The 19,867-nt window shown below is 36.7% G+C and overlaps 1 protein-coding gene across 1 annotated transcript in view; it reads left to right on the top strand.

The window, feature by feature from the left end:
- Nucleotides 1–19,867, top strand: part of LOC107685863 (piezo-type mechanosensitive ion channel component 1-like) — a 153,988-nt gene that overhangs the window by 95,845 nt on the left and 38,276 nt on the right. Inside the window, exons 7-21 of the mRNA XM_016482599.1 lie at nucleotides 530–743; nucleotides 4,374–4,548; nucleotides 4,957–5,061; nucleotides 7,166–7,256; nucleotides 7,356–7,450; nucleotides 8,254–8,514; nucleotides 10,661–10,766; nucleotides 12,381–12,562; nucleotides 12,650–12,798; nucleotides 13,132–13,284; nucleotides 14,734–14,840; nucleotides 14,974–15,137; nucleotides 15,328–15,504; nucleotides 16,174–16,299; nucleotides 16,845–17,045. Coding sequence (XP_016338085.1) covers nucleotides 530–743; nucleotides 4,374–4,548; nucleotides 4,957–5,061; nucleotides 7,166–7,256; nucleotides 7,356–7,450; nucleotides 8,254–8,514; nucleotides 10,661–10,766; nucleotides 12,381–12,562; nucleotides 12,650–12,798; nucleotides 13,132–13,284; nucleotides 14,734–14,840; nucleotides 14,974–15,137; nucleotides 15,328–15,504; nucleotides 16,174–16,299; nucleotides 16,845–17,045 — 2,306 coding nt within the window. The remainder of the gene's footprint in view (nucleotides 1–529; nucleotides 744–4,373; nucleotides 4,549–4,956; nucleotides 5,062–7,165; nucleotides 7,257–7,355; nucleotides 7,451–8,253; nucleotides 8,515–10,660; nucleotides 10,767–12,380; nucleotides 12,563–12,649; nucleotides 12,799–13,131; nucleotides 13,285–14,733; nucleotides 14,841–14,973; nucleotides 15,138–15,327; nucleotides 15,505–16,173; nucleotides 16,300–16,844; nucleotides 17,046–19,867) is intronic.

Here is a 19,867-nt window from a genome sequence, read left to right as displayed (position 1 = left end):
CTGCAGAATACTCGATTACTAAAATAATCGATAGCTACAGCCCTAGTACAAATTTTGTCAATTTGTTAAAAACAGGTGTGAGAACAAGACTCTGTAAGGCAGGTTTTGTGTACAATCTATTCTAAATAGTATGCGTGATTTAGAAATTATATGTATCTCGAGTTTTTTAAGTTTGCATACTTTTTGGCTAATATATCACGTTCTCTTGCATAGTGTTGAATGTAAGGTCAAGGCTCCCACAGTAAATAAAACTACTCCAGTAAAGTACAGATACTTGAAAAATGTACTTAAGTACAGTAACGAAGTAAAACTACTTTGTTACTGTCCACCACTGATAAAACTGTGCTAATGCGTCTCTTGTAGCAAAATAACTAGTTTTATATTCTGAATAAGGTTCTGTTGCATTTCAGAGCACAATGTTAGGTGATATCATGCTTTTGAAGATAGAAGGACTTGTGTAGAGAATGTTTTGTGTCTAATCTCAATGTGGATGTGATTTGACTTTGAACTCATGTCTTTCTCTTTCCAGGGATCACTTTACCCTCTGCATTCTCTGCCTTCTACTTCCTTCTCTTTATTGGAGTGTGCACATGGTGGGCTTGCCACTTTCCCATCAGCCATCTGGGATTTAATGCATTGTGCGTGATGGTGGCCTTCTTCACATGGGGGCACCTGGTGTGTCTTTACCTGTATCAAAGCTCATTTGCGCAAGACATGTTCTCCCCAGCGGGCCTGTGGGCCAGGTATTGTTGTTCATTGCTCTCAATTCTCTTTACATTCGCTGTACTGTACATTCAGTGTGTCTGTGACTTTGTGGCATCATTTTTACTGTCCTGTTATTTGGAAGATTACTCTGATTTGTTGAAGTAGTATGTGTACCTAGTTCAACATCCTTATTTGTCCTCGAACAACATTCCTGTAAACCAATGAGGCTGGTTAATGTGATTTTTCGAAGTAGGACAACATCGACACCATTTCTTGGATCAACATCTTTTGTTGGTTCTGGGACAACACTGCTATCAAACAATACAGTTTGAGTTAGGATTAAGCTTAAGGCTGGGTTTGGAACCATCGAATTAATGGTTAGGGTTGAGGTTGGGACTTCTTGACAGGAATCTTGTGCCAGGACCAACAAAAGAATGTTGATCCAGGAAAATGTTCTACTTGGCAAAATCACAGTGACCATTATTGGTAGTACCACCAAGAAAGTACTGTGGCGGTATTATGGTGCAATGATGGCATTACATTTTAATACCTTGGTACTTTGATTTGAACCTTGGTACTCTAAAATGCGAGCATTTATATAATATCATGTTTACATTGTTCTCTAATGTGCTTCAAGCGGTCGCACACCGGACGAGAAGCGCAGCGCCGCATAGCATCGCAGCACGTCTTTAAAATTCGAACATATTGTTTTCTATGAGTGTACGCACACCGGCGGCGCCGTTTGGCATCTGTCCGTGGCGCCCAGCTACGTAGTGTTGTACTTGTTTTACGAATTGTTCTAGACGCGGCGCGGCACGGTGCGACCGCCTTCAGACAATAGGGTAAGATGAGAGATGATGCCCCTCTTAAGAATATTTACATTTAAATTGTTTTTATTTAGATATAATTTTAGCTTGTACAGAATGATGATGCATCAGCCAGTGTGTTATTAAGACTGTGTGTCCACCAAAGTGTTTTTAGCCAGCTGAAAACGCCAGGCGCTCTGCTGAATAAGACATACAAAGAATATTCAAATTGAATGATTTCTATCAGTTAGCCTGTGGGTTTTAATGAATAGCTCAAATGTCTGAAATGTATACTACCATTCCAAAGGTTTAGTAGATTTTTTTTTCTCTTATGCTTATCGAGGCTGCATTTATTTGATCAAAAAATACAGTAAACACAGTAATTTTGTGGAATATTATTACAATGCATACATTAAAAAATTATTTATTCCGGTGGTGACAGCTCAATTTTCATCAGCCATTACTACAGTCTTCACTGTCACGTAATCCTTCAGAAATCATTCTAATATGCTGATTTGGAAACAGTTGTGCTGCTTAATATTTTTTTTCAGGTTTCTTTGATGAAAAAACATCATTTATTCGTATATTTGTAGCAATGTAAGTCTTTATTATCCCTTTTTATCAATTTAACATATCCTTGCTGAATAATTGTATGAATTTCTTTTAAAGAAAAAAAAATGTACTGGCCACTACCCTTTGATTGGTAGTGTATATTGCTACAGATTTCTGTCCAGTTTTATTTTAGTATCACTGAGCTACTGTTATAGTTATTATAGTTTATTAATGTTTTGAATTGTTTTATTTCAGTTAATGTTTATCTTTATTTCTCAGTAAACTTTTAAAGTTACTGTTCATATAAAAGTATAATTACTTGCATTCAAAACAGGATTTCAAGCTTCTTCCCCATCGTATGTTCATTACATGAGGGTTGTGTTAAGGCAGAGTGTGATGTAAATGTGAGAGTCATTGCTGGTCTAATATAGAGCCTCAGCCTGGCGAGGTGAAGGTGGTGTATCCTGCCAGCCTTGCATAACCCACTGAAAAGCAACACTGAGACTTAAGCCTTAGATATGTTTCTGGAGAGTGACACCCACACTTACTGGACATAAAACCTGGCTTGGTGAGGTTGCCAGCTCTGTGCATTGTTCATGACACATAAATCTCTGCTGACCTCTGTGCTGTTGCAGATAACTGTCACAGTGAGATAAAACAAAATTCTGCTATACATCATTGTCCTAAACATGTCACATACAAAATGTCTCATGCACACTGCTGTCAGATTAAGAGTATTAGTGGTGTTTGCTAAGGCAACATACTTAAATTTGAACAAACCTAAGCCTAACTCACCCCACATTGCGTGTGCTGCAACATAAATGATAGCTTGTGTCATAATATGCTTTTGGTATTTCATTTAGTGGAAGATATACCTGGTGAAAAATTCCTAAGACTTACACTGAAAGATTACACTACCTGTCAAACTTTTGGACTAATGAAGATTTTTTTGACGTTTTGGAAATACAGTCCCTTTTGCTCACTAAGGCCGGGTATAGACTATGCAATTTTCGTCTGATTTTGAGCCTGCAATTTACTTGTATAGTGATCTTGAGCATGCAATTTACTCGTACAGTGAAAGTTGGTATTTAACAAAAACGTTGCTGAAATTGCACCGTGTATGCCCTGCCTTAGGCTGCATTTATTTGATCAAAAGAACGGTAAAAATATTAGTATTGTGAAATATTATAACAATTTAAAAGAACTGTTTTCTATTTTAATGTATATTAAAATGTAGTTTATTGCTGTGATGGCACATTTTCAGCAGCCATTATTCCAGTCTTCAGTGTCACGTGATCCTTCAGAAATCATTTTAATATGCTGATTTGATGCTTGGCTATTATCAGTTATTATTGGTGTTCAATTATTAATAATGGTTCTAATTATTATCAGTGTTGAAAGCAGTTTTTGCTGCTTAATTATTGAAATAGAAAAAAATGTGTAACATTATAAAAGTATTTGATGTCACTTTTAATCAATTTAATGCATCCTTGCTGAATAAATGTATACTGTTTTTTTTTTTTTTATTCTTACCCCAAACTTTTGAATTGCAGTGCATCATGGTTTTCAACGGATTTCAACATGGATAATAATAATAAATGTTTCTTGAGCACCAAATCAGCATATTAGAATGATTTCTGAAGGATCATGTGACACTGAAGACTGGAGTAATGATGCTGAAAATCAGCTTTACCATTACAGGAATAAATTATATTTGAAAATAGATTTTTTTTTAAATAGATGAAATAGAAAACAGTTAATTTAAATTGTAATCATATGCCACAATATTACAGTTTTTACTGTATTTTTGATCAAATAAATGCAGCTTTGCTTAGCATACGACTTTAAAAAACATTTTAAAAAATCACAATTCAAAGCTTTTGACCCATAGTGGATAAACGAAGATGGTTCACACATATTACTCAGAATGAGAGAAAGCGCAACATGCAATATGTCTTATTAAGTCCTGCCATCTAAATAAATGAACCAGTAACCAATTGGTGGTGGACCAACCTATATATGCTTTTTTAACACTATAAGAGACAAAATTTATGCAAAGTTCATGTTATATTTTCTTGCTAATTTGAAATATAGGTTTAAAAATAGGTTTTGCATGCCTGAAATAACTGCCCGGAGGCGTTGTGAATACGTCCACCGAGTGAACTAACTTTCCTTGAAAGGGAATTGGGTCATATATGTAGCGACCAGAGTATCACAAAAACTTAAAGGTTGCATGCACCCCTCACATTTTCTTCAGAAAACTGAATATCTGAAGTTTTAATTTCTCTTTTTTTTTTTTTTTTGCTTTAGACTATTTGGTCTGAAGGATATAATAAAGCCTGGAAACTGTTCTTCTTTTGACATCACCTTCAACATGGAGCATGACTGGCCAGTGTACGTCAATCCTGGCATTCTTCTCCTCTTGTACATCTCTGTGACTATTGTGCTGAAAATCAACAGTTACAGTCATGGCCACACGGACCAGGTGCTTTCACACATTCGCTTGTTCAATTAAAGGGATTATTCGCCCAAAAATGACAATTCTGTCATCTTTACCTTAAGTTGCTCACATCCTGTGTGTGTGAATGAGCAGAAAGTTCATGCTGTTTTCCAAACAGTGGATGTCAAGCTTAAAAAGGGCATCATATTCCAATGTGTCTAAAGCTATTCACTGAATTTAATGACTTTTTTTGGCTGAACTATCCTTTTAAAGCTCCTTGTACTGGATGTCATGTACAGTAAAACCCAGACACATTACATTTGTACCCTTGTAAGCCACTGAGTAACATTTGACTAATTGTTTGTGTGCAATAATGGAGTTTGGGTTAGTTGGTGATATATTATCATTATCATTTCATATATTAACTGATGTAATGTCTTTGTGTTTGTGGAGACCGATGAGGGTGGAGCAGTTGAAGCAGTACAGGGTGAGGCTGGAGAGGAAGTGGAGCTCAGGCCATGGGAGGCAAGGAGACATAGTAATGAAGATGACACTAAGGTAAGGATTAAATCACTATGGTTACATTCACCTACAGATATATTAGTTTAGTCTCAACTACATAATTTTACCAACATAAGTATTTCATTTTTGTTCACATGCTGAAACAAAGATTCTTTACAAACTTTGCCTATGATTTCCTACCTACTCTACCTACAACACAAAACTGACCGACTTGAACTAAGACAATCCAACATAAAAAAACATATCCTGGACAAGCCCCAAATTTTTTATTAAAACCAAGCAAATTTACTCACATCTTTATTCCAAATCAAATGGGAGTACAGTGTGTTAAACTGCAGTGCTGAGTACAAAAAAAAAAGATGATGATGATAAAAATAATAAAATCCCAAAACAGCTTGTATGCCCATGTCTATGACAACTTTTAGTAATCAGAATGCAGAAGTGGTGCAGAAGCAGCATGGACTCATTGTGCTTTCACATAGGATGTGTTTGCAGTCCGCTACTGATCCACGGCTGTATACCACAAATACAACATTTTCCATGATTTTAATTTCAAATCCAAACGTTGTTAATGCTTTTTCAGCATTGTGACACTCTTTTTGCACAGTACAGTAGTACAATCTTTCATAGACATATTTAAGTTTAAATGCAATAAATATAAACAACATATTATTCAATGCATTTTACTTCTAGATTTATATATTAAGTTGCCCAAGCATGTGGCAAAATGTTTAAACACAGCCTATAGCCTACTTTTCTTATGTTTAAAGGTAGTAGGCTATCACAAACATTTTAAATTAAAACCAGACAGAAACAGTCGCCTCTTGTGCCTTTTCTTTTGCATTTAAATCTTTATTACAAGCAATTAAACAACTACATTCTCGCCTAAAAACTACATTCTCTGACACAACAACAGTAATATTTGTAAAATTATAGTGTATGTTTTGCTCATCTGCTGTGACGCTCATGCCTGTTTCACACATACTCCGTCTGCAGTGCGTATGCAGTCCATGTGCGTTACGTCTGTGGTGCAGAAGCAGCACGGATTCATTGTGCTTTCACACAGGACACGTTTGCAGTCTGCTACTGATCCACAGCTGCTTACCATAAACACAACATTTATCTATTATATTGATTTCAAATCCAAACATTGTTACTGAAAATGCTTTTTCAGCATTGTAAGTCTCTTTTTACACAGTACAGTAATTTCATAGACGTAGCACGTTTAAACGCAATAAATATAAACAATGTATTATTCAACGCGTTTACTTATAGATTTGTATATTAAGTTGCTCAAGCAAGTATAATGTAGCCTATACTCTACTTTCCTTTTGTTTAAAGGTAGTAGGCTATCACAAACATTTTAAATTAAAACCACTGACAGAAACAGTCGCCTCTCGTGCCTTTTCTTTTGCATTTAAATCTTTATTACAAGCAATCCCGCGGGTCATAAAGAACTTTGTTTTTCTACCTCCACGAGTGCCATCTATTATGTTGTCTTGTTTATATAAAAGTGAATTTTTCCTTGCTTTAAACCTAGCCAAAAAGCCTTCTGTTGACTGTGATACACAGTAGACTTTAGTTATATGCATTTATGGTGTAATTACTACATTTTCGTGTCAATCCATGTTCATTTTTACCGCGAACAATGCGCAGTGACTTTAATTCCATACACATACAGTACATTACTTAATTGCTCAGTCAATACTATGTGTGAGTGTTAATATGTTAAAATGAAAATTCTGTCATAATTTCTAACTTCTGTGTAACATAATAGAAGATATTTTGAAGAATATTTTGAGTTTTGGTTCCATGCAATGGATTTCTTTCCATATATTTGGAAAACAATGGGGACCAAACCTGTTTGTTTACCAGCATTATTCAAAATATCTTCTATTATGTTCTATAGAAGAAAGTCATACAAGTTTTGGAACTGTGCCTTGAGTGAACTATCCCTTTAAAAGCAGGGAATATGTGGTCCTGCTGAACATTCTCACCACCTTTTACCTGATAACACATAATGATGTGGAATGAATATTTGATTAATTAATAAAGGAATAAAAATCTGATTCATTACTTATCAAAATAAGTGTCAACCCTTGTGTGAAACCATTGTGTTTTTTTGGTTTGTCTGGTTTAGCAAACGCTTCTCACCACGGGAGAGTCACCGCTGTCTGAATCACAAATCTCTAAAGAACCTGTGACCAACGGTTCAAGTCAACATGACATAGGTAGGGCAATGTACATTGTGCATTTACACTTACAGAAGATACCAGTTCACCTTGAAGTCTATATGTATGTTTCTGAGCTTGTGATGTTTGTTTGTGCAGGGCCCAGTGGAGAGGCTGCAGCTGATAATCCTCTTCACCTGGTGGGACGAATGATCTTGCAACAAAGTTACATTTGTGCCCTCATAGCTATGATGGTAAAACAAATATTCTCTTCTGTCTACTATCTATAGATGTTAAGTTTTGTGCTGATTCATTGTCTGAACAATAACTTACACCTGAATAATGACAAAGAGGAATTAAAAAGTAAAAAAATGAAGAGTTACAAAAAAGTGCAGCAATTATATCATATTTTTGTAGGCCAACCCGGAAGTTAATATCACCCTAGTTCTATTGACAAAAACCAAATTGGCTTTTGGATTACTGCAGAAAATAAGCTTTGTGACCAACAAAAGTGTATGACTGCAAGTTTTGTTCAGCATGATCATATTTAAAAATGAACACAACTTAAATGAATTTTGAAGGTTTTGAAGAATTGCCAGAAGTAAAAAGCTAAACGTAGGCTACAGTATAAACAAACTTTACCACGGCACGGTCACATTACTTCAATGCCACCATCACTGAGCTTCTGACAACTCTTTCAGTCTTCATAAAAAAAAAAAAACAATAGCATTTTCCCTGAAAGTTTGAGTTAGAATAGTTTGCAAGAGTGTGAGTAAAAGCAGTGACTTCAGAACGATGGAACTTGAAGTGATGAAATACTTAATAATTTCTGGGTTTTGGTCTACAAAATATGTCATTCCTGCAGCACGCTATAGTAGCATTATTATTTGGACTCATTTTACCTGACCAAATAGACACTGGGCAGCCAGCGCCCCATGTGCAGTTCCTCCCATTTCCATTATATTCATTTCCATTCCTTTCTATATCAAAACAATCTTCCAGAATATGTTTTTGATGTGTGTGATGAATGTGTATTTGTATTCTTGTCCCCCTGCAGGTGTGGAGTATAACATACCATAGTTGGCTGACGTTTGTGCTGCTGCTGTGGTCATGTGTGATCTGGATGCTGCGGGCACGTCAACACTTTGCCACTCTTTGCTCTCCCTTCATCCTGCTGTATGGCTTGGCACTTTGCTGCCTGCAGTATGTGTGGGCCCTGGACCTAGAAACGGAACTGCCCCAGCACATTGGCACCATGAGCCTGCACCAGCTGGGTTTGGACCGAGCACAGTACCCCTGTTTGCGCTTGGGAGCCACGGTGAGGACCGTGAAGCTCTGGCAAATGTATTTTTTTTTTGAATGACTGCCATTATCATGTAATACAAGTTGATATTGAATAATAATAAGTTGATATTTAAATAGAAAACTTTCTGGGTTCAATAGATGTTAGCTCAATCAAACATTTACAGTGTAAATTAACAATGTTAATTACCATGAAAATTCATTTTTACTTGACCTTCCTTTTCTTTTAATAAAAAGGGAAAAAAAAGGATTACAGTGAGGAACTTACAGTGGAAGTGAATGGGGCCTATACGTTAACAATAAAGTTCTCGCTGGTTCAATAGTATAGCCACAAGACATAAACCATACAAGCTGTATACAATTTTGCAGCATCATGTCCATAGCAGTATTGTAGCTAAAACTCTAAAATGACTGTGAAATTACAGAGAAATTGAAGACAGACTAGACTCAATCTCACATCTACCACATTAAGGCTCTGGCATATGTGCCAACCATAAAGCCATGACATTTAAGAACGTAATATTCACTTCAGGTTCAGGAAATTAAATCAGTAATCACTGTTTATTAATCATGATTTTTAAAGAAGAGGTACAGTGAAACACTTACAGTGGAAGTGAATGGGCCCAATAAGGAAAATTCTATAAAATTCTCACTGGTTCAGTAGTATAGCCACAAGACAAATAAACAATATGCGTTTAAAGGGGATATAACACACACAGTTTATGCCAATCTCATGTTAATCTTGAGTACTTATAGAGTAGTATTGCATCCTTCATATCTCCGAAGAGTCTTTAGTTTCATCAGATTTATAAAAGACAGATACAGCTTTACGCTTCTCTCAGAAAACAGTCGAGCTCCTGGAGGCGTGCCGTGGGCGGAGCTAAAGAGTCACAAAGCTTTTGTGTAACGATCAAACACGATTGTGTAATGGCTGTGAGATCGACATACATAAAACAGGAACAAAAACTTTATTGACTTAAATTTGATTTAATTTGTTTATAAAACATTAGTCATCGAAATGCCGGGAACAAACAAACACACTTGCATAATTCGTTGATGGGCTGCTCTTGCTCTGGTTGATGTGCGCACACTCTTCTGGGAGAAGTGCCCATACAAGGAATTCCGCCCTTTGCGATGTCATGAAGGGTCATACTCAAAAAAAAAAAAAAAAACCTTCCGAAACTTATACAAACCTGAAGGAGTGTATTTGGCACCAAAATACTCTGTCATACTGTATGTCCAACTTGTTTTTTGAAACTTTGGCAACGTTTATGATGAGAATCCAACTCTTTAACAGTGACTTTAAGTCATAATGCATGAAATAGCATTAGACCTCCCCTTTAACATGTTTTAAAACATGATATAGTTTTAAAAATCGCTCAATCTTTTCTGTGTAAAGTTGCATACAATTTTGCAATGCTGTTTTCATGCAATACTGTTTTCATAAAATGACTGTAAAAACTGATGAAAACAACTTTATATCTCAAACTGTTAACAGATGAATTGTTGTGAATTTATAAAATCATAAACTTCACATTTCTGCATTTTAAATCCTCCAAAAATTGGCCCCATTCATTTCCATTGTAAGTGCCTCACACTTTTTTTTATTTTCATTGAATTTAAGAAAACAAGGGAGAAGTTGAAATAGTTTTTTTGTGGATAGTCAACATTACACCACAAATGCTGTCAAGCTTGACTTGAATTGTATTGAACCTAGAATGTTCCTTTAAGACAGTGTTTCCCAGCCCTGTTCCTGAAGGCACACCAACAGTACACATTTTCAAAATCGTCCTACTCAAACACACCTAATTCAACTCATTAGCTTCTTAGTGGCGACTCCAAGACCTGAAATGGATAGGTCAGAAAAGGTAGAATGTGTTTTGTTGGTGTGCCTGCAGGGACAGAGTTGGGAAGCACTGCTTCCAGTTAAGACTGCACAATGTTTCTGTATAAAATTCAAATTCTAAATGGCTTCATGTATTGAGATACAGATGGCTGCAATAAACCTTGAAGACTGTGAGAAATGTAGCTAGGAAAACTTGCTACATCTTTACACAATCCAACTACACGTAAACTACATGATCAGTCATAATTCTCATGATGTTTCATAATACACTGAGGAAAGTGTAAATATTCCTTCACTCTTTTCTCTTTGCTCTCAGCTGCTTTTCACGTTGACATTTTGGCTTTTGCTGAGACAGTCGGTAAAGGACATGTTCAGCAGGAAGAAGAGAGTGACTGCACCATTGCAGGAGGTCACCACTGGAGGTGAGCGAGAGCAATACAATCTAAAGAGACAATTGCATTTGCTTTTGTGCCGTTTTGTTGATAGATCAAATACAGAGAGTACAGGAAGTGATGGTGGGGCTGGGGTCAAAACACAACAAGGACCAGACTCAAACTCAAATCTACCACATGAACACCCTGCCATTTGTCTGGAACAAGAGTACTAACTACAAAGCCATGATGTATAAGAAAAAAATATTTATTTCTGATTCATTCAGGAAGTTCAGGAAATTAAACCATTAATCACTGTCTATTAGTCATCATCAAAGCATTCGTAATTCCCTGTCTGCTCCACTTCATCTATTCTTCTCATTTCTTTCTCACACTCTACAGTGTATTAAAAGAGAAAAGAACTAGGCTTGCTGCAGTAGTCTATGTTACCGGAATTACCTGGTGTTCTGCTGTACACCGAATATATTACTTGCCCACCGTGGTACTGCCCCCACTGTCGTTTTGCTTTTTTATAAAATTAAAAACAGTTTAGTTCAGTTGGACAGTGGACGCTACAGTTGTAAATTGAAAGCGTCTGCTCTGCTCCATACAGCATGTGCCGCAGAAGTCAGGTTTCGCTTATCGCATGAAGAAAGTAAATGCTGGATTATTATCACGCGCAGCTCGAATACTGCGGTAATGATGGCAGAGGATTTGGTTTTCAAGTGAAATGCAAAAGTAAAGTAAAAGGCCGCTTCTTAAACCAGAGAAGGTGAACATGTTGGTTTTCTTGGCAAAAACATGCACTGTCACCGACAGCCAATTGAGTTTTCATATTCTGTTTTAATTTTGAAAAGCCTGTTGACTTTTGCTGTTTACCTGATGTTACACTACATTGTCAGAGGATTTTTTATTTATTTGATTCCACAGTGTTTGCAAAACTTTCTGTAATTTCCTAGTCGATAATGTAATACAGTACAGCATGTGGTAAAAGCCGTGCCTCATCTTTTTCGTTTTTGTTAATAAACATTATATAAGATAGTTTGTCATTGTACTGTTTTATTGTAGTTGTGTTTTTTATTGAGAATAATAATGAATCCATCTTTCAAGCATTCGTTTTAGTCTTAGAAAGTAAAAGGTGTAAAGATGTAAGAGCAACAAAAAATGATCTTTTCTTGTAAAATGTGATGCCAAGATCGTGAATTCGAAAGTGTCCAAAGCCCTGCTGTTTTGTCATAAGTATATATACCAGGTGAAAATTTCCTCACTGTGCCATTCCTAAAAAGAAAATTTTTAAATTGGAATAAACATATTCCAATAATTTTTTAATTATTAATTAATTTGTAGATAGTTTATGCTGCTCTTTTCCAAAAAAGGGCAAAAAAAAGGAGACTGAGACAGTTGAGCTGTTATGACAAAAAAAAAAAAACACTTAAGTACTATAAAATTAGGCCATTATATACAAAGTCATCTGAGTAACTATAACCATTTTTGCTTTTCTACCATGCATTTGAGTGGTTGAACTCTTCTTATTTTGGTTTTGGGTTTCACATTTCACCACAAATAGTGAAGTTTGAGAGTCTTTTCTCTCTCTCTCTCTCTCTCTCTCTCCTCATTTCACCAGATAGTGTAGTTTGAGTGTTTTTTTTTCTCTTTCTCTTTCAGAGAGCACAGGTCGAAATGAGTCGATTTTGAAGGTGTTTGGTGGGCTGGTGATGAGTCTGTACGCTAAGTACTGGATCTACGTGTGTGGAGGCATGTTCATCATGGTCAGCTTTGCAGGAAAGCTTGTAGCCTACAAGATCATCTACATGCTGCTATTTCTGCTCTGCCTGTGTCTGTATCAGGTACAATTTTACCAGCCCACATATGAAATGTAATTTTCTCCACTAAATTTAGTCATAAAATTGAGTGAAAAACCTCTCTGTCCTTAGGTGTACTATTCTCTCTGGAGGAGGTTGCTAAAGGCCTTCTGGTGGATGGTGGTGGCCTACACCATGGTGGTGCTCATTGCTATTTACACCTTTCAGTTTGAGGACTTTCCAGGCTATTGGGGAAACTTCACTGGATTCACAGAACAACAGTATGTCCCCTGGTTTAGTGTTTACTATTTGTAAGTGTTTCAGAGGATATATGAAAAGAAGGACATTGATGTCATTCCAAACCCATGTTCATTTATGTATTTGTGGAACACAAAAGGAGACATTTATTTGAATGTTCCTGCTGCTCTTTTCAACACAATTAAAGTAAATGAGTGTGGGACCTTTAAGATTCAGAAGAGCTGGAAAAAAAGCTTGTTTTTATGTTCTATGGAAAGTCTTATGGGTTTGGAATGTTATATGGGCGAGTAAGTGGTTGGAATTTTCATTTTTAGGTACATTACTTGTGATAATTGCATATGGTTCTCCATCTTTAGGTTGACTGACATGGGACTGGAGACGTTTAAACTATCTGAGCTCTTCAGCAGTATCCTGATCCCAGGCTTCTTCCTGTTGGCCTGTATTCTACAGCTTCACTACTTCCATAAGCCCTTCATGAAGATCACAGATCTGGAGAATGTTTTCAGAGAGTTAAACGACTTGGCACAAGCTGATTGGTTCATGCTGCATATGCAGCCAATGAGCTTACTGCCTTGCCATTTATATGGCTGGCTAGCATTCACTAGAGATTCCTGCAGCGGGCTTTCAGAGTTTCTCTGAAACCCTCCACCTTCCCCAGCTCCACCTGTATAGATCTGCTACGGGTTATTTTATATGCTATTTGTGCAGCAGCAGTATTTCTTAATACTCACAGCACCGATAGCAGATCTATTCCGCCAAGACCAAATACATTAACATTGTCATATCCATCACCATGCTAAAATCTTCCGAGAGTTTTCATGATTAAAATACATATTTTAAGTGATTGGCAGCCCTAGATTACACTTTATTTTAAGGTGTACTTGTTACAATGTAATTAAACAATTAAGTACTGAGTAATATTAATGAACTACGTGTACTTATTTAGAGATGTCACAAAGTGAATTTTTGACTGTACAATTATTGCCTGATTAATTATTACCTGTTATGATCAATTATTATTTTTTACGCAACAACAAAACATATTACAATTTTTATTGCAGTATTTGGGATTATATAAATTTGTTTGATGATCTGAAACATTAAAGTGTGACAAACATGCAAAAAAATAAGAAATCAGGAAGGGAGCCAACACTTTTTCACACCACTGTAAATGCATTTATTTTTAATGCAACAACAAACTATATACATTCAAACATTTTATTACAACATTTTAAATTTCCATTATATCTTGTGTAATTTTAGCCAAAAACAACTGTATTAAATTACAATATTACTATTTACTATGTGTAAATCTTAAAAATAGTCTGAAATATTTTTGAGTGTACTATACATTTTTATTTAGATGCATAGTTTAAACGAGTAAATGTCAGATGTGTAATTAAGATGTTAAAATGTATAATTTGGTGTAATATTTTTGCATTATTTTTGTTGCATCATTATTATTAGTGATGCATTGTTCATCTTTGTACTCATTTTTTCCACTTAAAAATAAAAAAAGCAGAGCAAGACTCTAGAAACAATTCAGAAATTAATACCTTGGTATTTCAAAGTCAGTTTTGATTGTGAGGTTTAAGCCATTATTCACAGGGTTTGGTTTAGGGTTAGTTGCATGTAATTATGCATAATAGACTGATAATACTATAGTGAATGTACACATAATGTGAAAAGGAAACTGTAAAATAAAGTTTTACCCAGCCCTATTATTAGAACATGTATTAAAAAAATTATAAATGTATATTTTGATACAAAAATGTGTGATTTTTTAAATCTGATGCATTCCCAGGGGATTAATGATGAGAAATATTTGAAGGGGATTTCCCGTGAGAAATATTTGAGATATTTAAGATATATGACTTGTGATTTTTCTTTTCTATTGAATTATTTTATTTAATTTTTTTGATTATCACTGACAGTGCAGTTGTTGATTTCCCCCACAGGAAGAGAGGTATAGAGAATCCGGATTTGGTTCGATCCACAGAGGAAGTAAGATTTGAGGAGGAAGATCTCATTACAGAGCAGGGTGATGATCCATCAGAGGTTGATGGTGAGAGTAATAAATGCTGCTTCTGTGCTGGTGTAGCTCAATGAAAGGAATTTTATACTTAATATTGGCCAATACCCATATGATCCTCAACATACACCTCTAATTTTAGTGTCCGTTCTTACTTTGTTTTCAGAGGCAATACCCAGCAAGTGGGGACTGGTGATGGACAGACTAATGGTGCTGTCAATGAAGTTTTCTGACACTTTGACCCATGTCCAGAGTTTCATTTGGAGAGTATTGGAACTGCACATCGTCAAAATTGTGGCTTTTTTTGTTGTCTGGGTGGCACTATTGGAGGTCTGCATACTGCATCATTTAGGCCATTTCATTATGTCAGTTTCATAACCTGTAGTTATTTATGTAGTTTCTCTGCACACCAGAGAAACAGCCATCTTCTTCTGCCTATCTAGTTATGAGGTGATATGTCAGTGTTTCACACTTCATTTGCCTTGTATTTACTTTCTTGTTTTCCCCCCTTCATTCATAGCCATCTGCAATGAACTTGGTCCTGGTGGTGCTGTGGAGTTTTGCCATGCCTTATGGCCGTTTCAGAGCAATGGCCTCCTGTCTCTCCACCATCTGGGTTTGTGTCATCATCGTCTGCAAGATGCTGTACCAGCTCAGTGTCGTCAACCCTGCGGAGTACTCCAACAACTGCACCGTGGTGAGACAGGACACCTAAACACGCATGCTTACAAACACACTTTATGCATTGTTAGTTGTAAAGTGTTTTCTAAGGTAAGCATCACTATTACTATTGCTTGTATGATTTGAACAAAACCTGAACTAATTTATTTTTTGCCATATGGGACTACATATGGGACTACTCAGAACAGCATAATATTATGACTTTTGAAATCAACACCGTCTCGCTCAGGATTTGTGGGATACTTGCTTCTCAGCACCCTGCTGGTTTCATAAACTTAGCACTAATTAAACAAATACGCTCAAGCGTGGATTAAGTTGATGTGTTTAGTCTTGCGTTTTATGGATGTTTGGAGAAAAAAAATGAATTGTATTTCTCAGGTGATTTACATACACTACGGTTTATCGCCATATAAATGGCTAAACTTTCCTCTTCAGAGTAATTAGTCTATTCTGCTGACAGGATTTTGCCTTGCAGCCTAAAAGATGTCAAGCAGACTTGAAATGTTCCTTGTGTTTCTCGCCAGTTTGTTTCTTTCCATTCCGTAATTGTGAAGTGTCCTAAACAGATTCAGCATGATGTAGCAAACAAGATATTATGTCGGTACATTTCACTTTCAGTGAGGACAGAAAAATACTATAACTGGTTTAGGCCACATTGTTTACATCTTTTCTCTCTGTATTGTAGCCAATGGTCAATGAGACCAGTCTAGAACTGGATGAAGTGCTGACCTCCACCCTGTATAAAGCACCTGTGGACCCAGCCAACTGGTTTGGTGTTAGGAAAGATGCTACTGTCCTCGGTTACACAAAGGTGAGATTCTGTTTCACCTTTCACATGAACAAAATCGAAAATATTTACTATGTTTGACCTGGAAGTATCTCTACATATGGCATTTTTTTGTTGTTGCCATTTTTATGCTCAAGTCTAAAATGTCACAATTTTGTAAGTGAAATCTCAATCTCTAAATTATTGAGAAAAGAAAAGAAAAAGTCAAGGAAATTAATCGGTCAAAAGTTGACCTTAATTTTTGACAGTTGATTATTTTCTTTTCTTTTTTCTTTTTTCCATCAAAAAATTGGGGGAAAAAATTTTGATTTTCAAGATAATAACTGGACACCACTTGATGAACTTAACATGCAAGGTCACTACATTACAGTTTGAGAAAGTAGTATTTTGTGTACTTTGTAGTATTCTATACTAAATAAACCCTGTGAGCCTGGAGATGATTTATATTATACAAGCTCACAAGAGGTATGGGTATTTTCGTGTCTTTGTTAATGTGACACATCATTTTACATTGTATATGGTCAAGGTTTTAATAAATTGCACACTAGCTCTGTGTTCTGTTCTATTAGGGTCATCTGCTGGTTTTGATGCTGCTTGTGTTTGAGGCAACAGTGTACCGGCACCAGATTCATCACTACAGACAACAGCAGTGCTCACCTCCCCCAATTCCAGTCATCTTTCCCCAGGCCACCCGTGACACACTGGACAAGGGTCTCCTCCACTGCATCAAATACCTGCTCAACTACAGCTTCTACAAGTTTGGCCTTGAAGTATGACATCCACCTAAACCAAAAACATCATAAATGCATGCTATTGGAAACTCATCAATCTCCAATTATTTTCAATAAGAATAATTTGAAATAAGTCCTTAAGGATCAGGGTGCATTACAGTAATGAGAAATTTATTTTATCTAGCAGTATTTATGTATATATATATATATATATATATATATATATATAAAATGGGTATAAAAAAGAATCACCCCCCTTTAAAATAATCACATTTTGTTGCTTTGCAGCCTGAAATGAAGACGTTCACAGCTTTTGTTTTATCCAACTGTATTTACTCAGTGCAACTTATAACATCCAAGTGAAAGATATAACACCAATATTTTAGAAAAAAAAACAAAAAAAAACAGAATCACTGATTTCACCCCTCCTAAAAGTGACTTTTAAACTCAATCAGGTGTAGCTAATCACCTTCTCAATGGCACACAAAGCTATTTGACTTTCAACTGTGATCAGCTGTGGTCATTTTGATTAGCTCAGCATGAAAAGAGCTTTCTTGGAGCATTTCAGTTCTTGGTAGTGCAACTGAAGCAAACAATCCACTATGGGTGGCAAGGCACTGCCAAAAGATCTCCGGGAGAAAGTTGTGGACAGGCACAAGTCAGGAGATGGATAAAAAAAAAATTAAAAGGCTTTATCGATTCCTAGAAGCACAGAGAAGTATATTATTAAGAAGTGGAATGTATTTGGTTTAACACAGACCCTCCCTGGATCAGGACGTCGCTCCAAACTGGATGAAAGGGCCTGTTTACACCTGGTCACATCATGCGTTTTTCTGATCGGATAGCTATCCGATCGTGAAAAGACCGGGTGTAAATGCGCTCAAAAAGGCTACGTTCACACTGTGAGCCTTAGTGCTCAATTCCGATTTTTTTTCTCAGATCCGATTTTTTTGTGTAGCTGTTCACATTGTTGTTTTAAACGTGGTCAATATCAGATTTCCAGTGTGAACAGATCATGATTCTGAACTGATCCGTATGCGCAAAAGAACGATATGAACAGGGTTTCCAGATTTTCACAACAAAATCCGCCCAATTCTTTCTCAAAACTAGTCCAAAACTAGCCCAATCATGTTCAGGAAAGTAAACATTGCATTAGTGGGGTCGCGTCAACCCATGAAGTTGAAAGACATCCCGCGGTAACAGAGGAAACAGTAGCCCAATTCCGCAGGGAAAATGTGGATTTGGCAACACTTGCGCAGCATGCTGTCATACGGAAGTAAACACGGAGAGAAATTATGCACAGGCAATATGAAAAAATAAAGACAAGGATGTGACAAAAGAAAGCAGAGTTTTGAAACTTTTATGATATGATCCCTCATGTTTTACTTGTATAGTTGTCACTGTAATACACATGAGTTCTGACACATCACACTTCCATTGATTACCTTTCGCTACTGTCTTGATAACTTTGGGTATGTAAAATCTTTGAAGTGTCTCCCGTAAGCACGGAATTATGACGAATGTCGATCTAGACTGAAAAAGCCGCATGAAATCCGACATGACCATTCACACTGCGGTCACATTGCAAAACATCTGACATGGATCGGATTTAGTACCACATATGGAAGCGGCACAAATCAGAATTGAAAAGATCAGATTCCATGCGGTTTGTTTTGTTCACACTGTCATGACAAAAACAGATCTGAGTCACGTGAGCAAAAAAAACAAACAAAAAAAATCAGATTTGGGCCACATTTGCCTGCAGTGTGAACGTAGCCAAAGTAAGACGCAGACCGTCAACACACAATCATCTTCATTAAAAGTAGTAAGAAACTTATCTTTCCAGTGCTGATGCCGCGCGCTCTCCTATTGCGGTCTTTGATCTTCAAATGAGCTGATAATCCGATTTAAATATAGCGCGGGAATTGAAGATCGGATTTATATCCGTTTTGCGATGACACATTTATGTGGCCAAGTATAAATGGAAATGTTTTAACAAATCAGATAGATATCTGATCAGCGAAAATGCATGAAATGACCAGGTGTAAACAGGCCCTTTGAGCCAGGAGGAAACTGGTCAGAGAGGCTACAAAGAGGCCGACAGCAACTCTGAAGCAGTTGCAGGAATTTATGACAAAGAGTGGTCATTGTGTGCATGTGACAACAATATCACAAATTCTCCACAAATGTGGCTTATATGGGAGGATTGCAAGAAAAAAGCCACTCCTCAAGAAAGGCAACATGCAGTCATGACTGAGCTTTTTCAAAACGCACCTTGAAGATTCTGAGGCAGATGAGTCTAAAATTGAATTATTTGGCCTCAACACCAAACGATATGTCTGGCGGAAAACCAATACAGCTCATCATCTGCAGGGGAATTTAACAAAGAGTGGTCATTGTGTGCATGTGACAACAATATCACAAATTCTCCACAAATGTGGCTTATATGGGAGGATTGCAAGAAAAAAGCCACTCCTCAAGAAAGGCAACATGCAGTCATGACTGAGCTTTTTCAAAACGCACCTTGAAGATTCTGAGGCAGATGAGTCTAAAATTGAATTATTTGGCCTCAACACCAAACGATATGTCTGGCGGAAAACCAATACAGCTCATCATCCAAATAACACCATTCCTACAGGAAAGCATGGAGGTGGTAATATCCTGTTATGGGGGTGTTTCTTTGCAGCAGGGTCTGGAGCACTTGTCAGGATAGAAGGAAAAATGGATGGGGCAAAATACTGTCTCACTCTTGAGAAAAATCTGCTGCCCTCTGCCAGAAAGTTGTCAATGGGAAGAAGGTTTATCTTCCAACATGACAATGACCCAAAGCACACAGCAAAACTGACCACACAGTGGTTGAA

Source organism: Sinocyclocheilus anshuiensis, unplaced genomic scaffold (assembly GCF_001515605.1).
Source record: "Sinocyclocheilus anshuiensis isolate Anshui unplaced genomic scaffold, SAMN03320099.WGS_v1.1 scaffold1018, whole genome shotgun sequence".
Taxonomy (NCBI): domain Eukaryota; kingdom Metazoa; phylum Chordata; class Actinopteri; order Cypriniformes; family Cyprinidae; genus Sinocyclocheilus; species Sinocyclocheilus anshuiensis.
Note: the sequence above shows the minus strand (reverse complement) of the source record. Positions and strands in the feature narration are given on the sequence as shown.